The sequence below is a fragment of the Atta cephalotes genome (assembly GCF_000143395.1).
Source record: "Atta cephalotes unplaced genomic scaffold scaffold00022, whole genome shotgun sequence".
NCBI classification, from domain to species: Eukaryota; Metazoa; Arthropoda; class Insecta; order Hymenoptera; family Formicidae; genus Atta; species Atta cephalotes.
In genome coordinates, this window is record NW_012130086.1 from 527,688 (window position 1) to 535,946 (window position 8,259).

The following is an 8,259-nucleotide window of genomic DNA, read 5'->3' on the forward strand; positions in this document are numbered from 1 at the left end:
AGTGAGAAAGAGAGTTCTAGAACAATCTAATGCAGGAACAGAAAACAGACCGATTGTAGAAAAAAACAAAAGAGCATTTCTACTGGAATAAAATCTTTTCGTGTGTAAGTTAAAAAGTTATGTAGAATATTTATGTAATAATAATAATCTGCGTTTCATCGTATTATTCATAATAGGTTTATGTTAATGTACACAATTACTTTTCTTTCTGTTCCAATATTTATAAATATTTATGTCCGTCCTATATCTTATAAATATAAAAGTATCATCAAGAATAGATTTCATGACTAGATACACATCGAATTGACCGGAAAATAACATTTTTGTCAATCACGTAACGAGATCATAGAAACGTAAACACGCGACGCTTACATGCTTTTATCATCACTTTACGTCTCTCGAGACGAGAAGTCGAATTGTCCGTGGAAAAATAACGGAAGAGAAGAAAGAATCTAGAACAAAGAAAATGCGAACGAGAGGAACGGATCTACGGACGCGCACAAAGAATATACCGAATATGTCGCGTTTGTTGGCCGCACGATGAACATAACCTATAAATTATCAGCCAGAGGCTACAAAACACGAAGGTAGATTAGATTACACCAAATTAGTACTAGACTAGGCTAGAGATTTTGTATCGGAATCTGGCCACGAGCGACTCAAAATCCCATGAAAAAGAAAGAAAGAAAGAGAGGATTACATATACATTCTATGTACCGTCTCACTTTAACTTATACTGTTTCACTTTGTAACTTTAATTAGGATAAAACAGCATGAGAATTGAAGTGAGTGAGATAATATGTGTACAAGGAGAAAGTATATATATATATATATATATATTTTTCTCTTGTAGAGGACTTTGATAAAATCTCTCGTTAGACTTCCTCATAGCTTCTCTAGGGGTTCTGGCTAGGCCAAGTTAGCCTGGCCAGCGACACGACGCCACGGCGCGGAGCTGCCTGGCGCGTCGCGACGAGGCGGGCGCGGTTTCGAAGTGCCGCACGACATCGAGACTCGATGTCGCCCGCGCAGTCCCGGCGCGACGACAACGGTGAAATAATGAATAATGTTATGACGATGATGATGATGGTGATGATGATAATAATAATACCATGTCCTCCACGGATCCCGTCAGATCCTTCATATCTAGCGTAGGGTAGAGAAAGAGATTCCCCGGTGGTTTCATCCAGTTGCCTGTGCTCTCGCCCGCTCCCTGGCCGTAACCGATTCCGAAACTCTCCACTGTCTCCAAGGTCGCGGTGGTGGCGGCGGCGACGACGGCGGCGGCGGCGGTGGTGGTGGCAGCGGCGGCGTCGTCGGCGCGGTGCGTCACCTCCGAGAGATTCACCGTTAACCCCGTGGTAATACACTGATGGCAACGTGTAATACGGAAAACTCGCGGGTGACACGCGGCGGCACTTTTTTCTCCTCCTCCACCTCCCCCCGGTACTCCACGTCGTCGTTGTCACTACACGCGCACTACTGTTGTGCCCGGCGGATCGGTGGCCGGCAATCGATGGTGATACGACAGCGACAGCGGCGGTGTCGGCAACCCCCGTGCGGTGCGCTGAACACCAAAGGCGGCGGCGGCGGCGGCGGCGGCGGCGGCGGCGGCGGCGGCGGCGGCGGCGGCGGCGATCGACGACGACGACCACACGGACGAACAAATCGCACGGATATGTCGGTGGCGGCACAGCTACTACCCCACCTCCAGAGCGCCGCCGTCTCGCGTTTGCGTCTCGTCTCTTCGATCCTCCACGCGATTGCTCCTATACGACGAAATTGAATCGTCGATGCTGATCCTTCCTTTCTTTCTCTTTCTTTTCTTTCTCTGTCGCACAGCGGACCAGAGCGAAGCCGCGTGCGAGCAATGTTGTACCACCGCCGGTCAAACAATGCGAATCGCAGCGCAAACGCGCGCGCGACACCGGGGAGAGAGAGAGAGTTACAATATCACCACCTCGCGTACGCACTTCTCTCGACGCGACTAGACGATGAGAGAGAAAGAGACAGCAAAAGAAGGGAGACGGAAGGAAGAAGGCGGAAAAGCGTCGAGGCTTCCGCTGTCATACGCGCGCGCCCTTCGTCACTTCGACACTTCCGATATCACCACCAACCACCACCTCCTCCTCCTCTTTCTCTTCTTCTCCCGTAACGCCTAATCCACGGTTCTTCCCTCTCCTTTCTTCTCTCGCGCACACTTTGCACACTCACTCACGAATAATACTCGGCCGTTGCCGCTTATTTACAGAGGGAGCGATTCAATTGTTATCGCGGCAATGCGGTCCCGTTCAAGAGCATTCCTTTCCGCGCGGAGTCGCGCCGTCCATCCAGTGGACCGAGCTCTGGGGACAGGCGTCTCTTGATCGGCTCCGGTCGTTCCGTCCCTCTCGCTCCGATCACTCGTTGCCGCGCGCCGCGAATTTTCGTCAGCCGGGCTCTGCGCTTCGTCGGACGGAGACTGCGCTCCGAAACCGAAACAAAGAACGACGCTCCCGAGCGAGGCGCCCCTGGCGGTCGCTCCGTCAATCCACCAAACGCGCCGCCGTCTCGTATTCTCGTCCAGCGATCGCAGAAACGAATGGAACCTCCGCGGCTCTCCTTACCGCATGTCGCGCAATGATATAAATTCAATAATAAATAATACAGAGTACCTCTTGGACGAGAAACGCGAGACGAAGGAGCTTTCCGTTGCCATACGATTAATCGCGAAAACATTTAGATGATCCATTTCATATGCAGAGCATTGCCGATCCGAGATCGAAAACGTAATCGATCAGAAACGATTAGAATTATATGATTAAAAAATATCCAAAAATATCCAAAAATAAACTTATTGATTTTTTTATTTCTTTATCCCACTTTATCATACCTTGTAAGTCTATTTTGTATTCGAGAAACAGCGGACAAAAAGAACAACGATGAGAATTGCTCTATATATTTTTGCACCTCCATAAATAAATCGAGAGCGTATTTATAGATTGGAGATGTAAAAGAAGATATAAAAGCTCAAAAGGTCTTTAAAAATTTCAATACCTTCTTCTTTTGTTTTATATTGCTTTTCACAGTGAATTATGGAATAGAATGATGAAAGATAAACTGTTGGTGAACATTTAATACAGTGACATATTTAAATACAATATTAATAAACAATAATATATCATTAACGTATAAATATACTTCAATTAATTTCTATCGCATACAAATAATTTACGTGCAGATTATTTCAATTTTGATTAAAATTTAAAAAAGTAAAAATTAAACGAATTTATACGATGAAATATTTTTCTAAAAAATGTACCGTCTAAATAAAAAGTCAAACGTTATTGTGTATTGTCAATTAATATCGTTTTTATATTCCATTAAAGTATTAATTGTTACTAATATAAATTTTATAGAAATCCATCAATAGTTTATCTCAAACTGCATTAAATTCAGTCATGGAGATCTGTAAAACATTGATGCAGTCTTCCTATTCTGAATTGTATATAATTTTTCACACATTTATACAACGATGACGTTATTCTCGCTGCAAATTTATATTTCATACGAAGAGAAATATAATTCGATATAGTAAATAAAATATGAGACACGTAATATCAGGAATGACGGAGGATTTATTCATAAGCTAAGTGATTCGCTTTCTGGCATTATTCAACAGAAAAGAAATATAAACGCATTGATTGGGAGTCAATATTGCTGTCAAAGTCTGACATTGTTTTATATTACGAAGATAATTATATCAATTATAAGTAATTTTTTAACATAATAAGGTTAACCACTTTCGTGATACAGAGGTAAATGTAATATTTTTTAACTGCTCAATATTTGCTTTCAATGTTTTAATAATCATTGAAATGCATTATTTTGAAAAAAATTTCATAATTATTTTGATTATTGAAAAATACTGTAATATCATAGTTATATACGATGATTATTAGTTAGTCTAATTGTCCCGTAACACATTCGTGTCAATAATATTAAATATAACATGATTGAATGCGATTGATGTCAAACAGAGTAATATGTTCTCTGATAAATTTGTTAATTAAACAACTGAACCTTTTACCCAATTTTTCATGAATATCTCAAATAACACTAAATTTAATCGCTGATTGAAATTCTATTTTGTTAATGTAAGTAAAGACAAATCACTATGCTACAATAAAATGAATTTGAAAGTATCATGTAATTTTATATTTTGTTGACGATCATAATAGCAACATAATCATAAATATTTTGATATTCGATACTGAAACTTGTTAATCTACACGTGAATCTAAACAATGTAAAATAAAATGAGACAATTAAACAAAGTATAATAAAATGCTATGCTACACTTGATATCAATTATTTATGAATAAAATAAAAAAAATTGTGATATTTCAACATATCTTCCATTTTCATTATAAATTTGAAATACAAATAACAAAGGTCATTAAAAATGACCTTAAAAATAACTTTAAAAATGATAAAATAAAAATTCACTTATATCTGTTAGAGTTTTAACCCTGACACAGTTTTAGCAAAAGCCTACAGTATTTAAGTCCATAGTACAAGGTTCGTTTATTAAATGAAATTGTTGAATTGAACTCCTTCAATCGAAAAAAATATAACATATTTAGATTAATTATATATGAAATTTTTATGTAATCATAAGATGTTATAACTTCATATTAATTAGATAATTCATAACGAAATCGTATGTTGATTTCGGATCTTCAATTATTCTACGTTAGACATTAATTGTAAACAACAGAAGTTTTTTTTAAATATTCTTCTGTTTAATTATAATTAAACAGAATGTTGCGTATATTATTTTTTGCATAAAGCAAGAAGTTGACTAGCTACTGTATTTTTCTTCTATTGCGCGTTTTGTGTGTAATAATCAATAGGTTTCAATGCAATTTTTTTATTATATGGAAAACTTACCTGTCCATTCCTGAATTGTTGTTGCTGCTGCTGTTGGTGATGAAAGAGAGCAACTTGTTGTTGAGCAGTCATCTGATTATTTAGATAGACCAAATGTTCTGCACCAGGCGCACCACTCTAGAAGGTAAATGTAAAAGATTTGTATGAGTGTATAGAAAAATATTTATAATCATTTAGAATAACTTTACAATCATATATAAAATATAATCGTTGATATTTATTACTTACTTTTAATTGCATAGGATGTATCTCATAAGGTACATTACTCAAATGTACATTGTTCATAGTCAATCCCAGTTGTTGAGATTGACTTTGTTGAGGTACACTAAGCTTAGTCATAGAATATTTCCATTTTTCTTGATTCTGTAAAACAAATTATTTTGATTGTATAATTTACTGTATTACATATCACTGCATCAACGCAATATGTACAAATTAAAACTGTATTGTAACACTAAATGCATAGGTTTCGTTGTCTTCTTTAGATATATGAAACAAAATAAATATATATTTGGAGTGCTAAATAGCTTAGAACTATATAAAAGAGTTGCATGTCATTAAAAATGTTTCACAGACTTTGTATTAAAATGGAATATATTACTAAACTTAACATCTCGAATATACAAAGATTCTTAGAAAAATATACAAAGATTCTTAGAAAAATTTCATATAAAGATTTCTTAGAAAATTCATAATGTCATATATAGAGATGGCCCAAGTCCAGAAAAAATATTACATTTTGATAGAAACAAAATCTACAAAACATATAAATTTTGAATCGTAATTAGGAATAAATCGCAATATCGCATTATCTTTTGAAGAATAAAAACAATAACAATAATTTTAAAAATAAACTTTGAAAATAAAGATTGAACAAAGAGCTCATGAATTCTTTTGCACAATAAAAACTGTAATTATAATAAAACCAGTTTGTAAATTCTGATCTTACATGCAATTTAACAAATTGAGAATTCTGTGTAACAAACAAGTACGTATTTAGATTTTAAAATTATAATGAAAATTATCATATCATATTAAATTGATGTGTATTTTGTGATACATACATTATCAACAATAACGTCATCCGCCAATGCCCAAGCTCTCGGAGCTTGCTTTGCTTGGAAAGTCGAAGATTGGGTGTTAAATTCTGGTTCTGTAGGTCGTTGAAACACATAACCAACCATAGCGTCGTCTTGAGTTCTACTCACTCCCATTTGATGAGTCTGACCAGGTTGGATTCGCATATTATCGCCACCAGCCATAACTTGCCCACACTGTTCCGTATCCTAAATCGTACATATCAATGATCAGTGATGTCATGACATTTATGAAATTTAAAAATATAACATACAATTATAACCTTAAATTTCAGATTAATGATTGTCTCAGCAAAATTTGGTTACACTTATATATTTGTATTTTTACATATAACTGTTAATTATCAAATGTTATATTAAAAAAAAATTCAAATTAAAACCACGTTAAATGTCACTCCAATTGTCTTTATACTTGGATCTTTACTTTATTCAGCCAAATTTGATTAACCAAGATTTAAGGTCTGTTTTCTGTAGCTAAACTAGTGTACACTTTTGGAATTTAAAGTGAGACAAATATACATTTTATATTTGGTAAAAGCAAAAAAAGTTCTAGTGCATTCTAGTGCAAGAATAGAAAAAACAGACCTTTAGCTTGTTAACTTAACTCCTCTAGTTTTCAATTGTTTACAACTTGAAAGCTATTAACAGCTTTTATACATATATTAAAACAAACGGCAATTTTTCCTTATTCTTGCTTCTACAATTTCTAGTTCGGAGAAGATATCAGATACATTATTTTCATACGATCACTTTGTATTTGAGCTACTCGGCACATTCCTCTTACGCATCGTACAGGACCGAATCAACGTTCCCATCAACACTTTAACACTCATGCTGACAATAGCAAATGCTCATATTCTCAGCAGAGCTACTCATCGAGGTTATGGCGTCTCGTGCGCCGCAATTGTAGTCACACTCGATTCGTGGTCGGCGTATTCCCCATATCAAGGAAGCCGATCGCAAATGGCGAGGAGACAAATGGTAAAGAAAAAAAAAAGAAGAGAAAGAGAAAATAAGCGGAGGTTGTACCGTGGGTATGTGGCCGTTGGCGGAGGTGTGATGCAGCTGCATGGAGGATGCCGGTTCGCCTCCGGCGCCTCCGCTGCTCGCGCCGAGCCACTTCATGTCCTCGTGGTGTCAGGCCGCGCCGCTGTCCCCGGGCACGGCGAAGGCGGTACGGCCAAACGTGCTGGAGGGGAAGGTGCACCCTCGGCCTCTGTAAAGGTTAGCTCTCGCACGGAGAGAGCCGGCGGCGTCTGGCGAGGTGCCGTGGAGGTTGCCGCTTGCTACGGTCGTTGCACGAACATGTTCCGTAGACGCGTGATTGTTAACGGCGGCACATTCTCACCAATCGTTTCCACGACGATGATGAGAAAGAGAACGACGGCGAGGACAATGACGAAGACGACTACGACGACGACAGCGACGACGGTGACGGTGACGAGGCGGCTGCGGTTGAGACTTGAGATTGCCGTTGCGGTTGCGACAGCGGCGACGACAGCGGCGGTGGTGGCGGTGGTGGCGGCGACGATGACGGCGATGATGACGAGCGGCACACTGATATCAGCCCGAGAGAGACCGTAGGAGCGTATTTACCGAGCTGTGAGCGTAAACCAGACAGTTACAGCAATGGCAGCTGCGTGTACCTCCGGCGCGCTGCTGCCGGATTTTTGACAACACTGTGTGTGCCTGGTGTGCGCCGGATATGGAGCGACAGAGAGAGGGAGAGAGAAAGAAAGAGAGAGGGGCGAGAGAAAGAGAGAGAGAAAACACAAAGGAAACCGTCGTGAACGGCGGGCGCGCACGATGACCGCAGGCTCGCTCGCTTGCTCGCTCGCACACACGCTCGCTCGTAACACGTCCGAGCGAGATCCTTGGCTGAAGCGACGAGGACGGTTCTGACGCACGCACCAACTGACCGAACCGACGACAACACTACGACTCGCGAACAGATCGAGGAAAGAAGAAAAGATGAAACAAGCGAGAACTGCGAGAAAGGAGAGAGGGAGCAAGAGAAAGGGAGGCAAATCGTATATGAGAGAAGGAGAGGGGAAATGGACGGAACAAGCGAGCGAGCGAGCGAAAGAGAGAGAGAGAGAGAGAGAGAGAGAGAGAGAGAGAGAGAAGAAGAAGAAGAAGAGTAGTAGTACGTACGTACGTACGTACGTACGTACGTACGTACGTACGTACGTACGTACGACGTACGTACGTACGTACGTACGTACGTACG

At 39.7% G+C, this 8,259-nt stretch overlaps 1 protein-coding gene across 1 annotated transcript in view; it reads right to left on the minus strand.

Annotated features, from left to right (window-relative positions):
• Positions 1–7,154, minus strand: part of LOC105619498 (pumilio homolog 2) — an 81,604-nt gene extending 74,450 nt beyond the window's left edge. Inside the window, exons 1-4 of the mRNA XM_012201013.1 lie at positions 7,059–7,154; positions 5,997–6,218; positions 5,161–5,295; positions 4,933–5,049 (exon numbers count right to left, since the gene is read on the minus strand). Coding sequence (XP_012056403.1) covers positions 4,933–5,049; positions 5,161–5,295; positions 5,997–6,218; positions 7,059–7,154 — 570 coding nt within the window. The remainder of the gene's footprint in view (positions 1–4,932; positions 5,050–5,160; positions 5,296–5,996; positions 6,219–7,058) is intronic.
• Between the last annotated feature and the right edge of the window lie 1,105 nt (positions 7,155–8,259).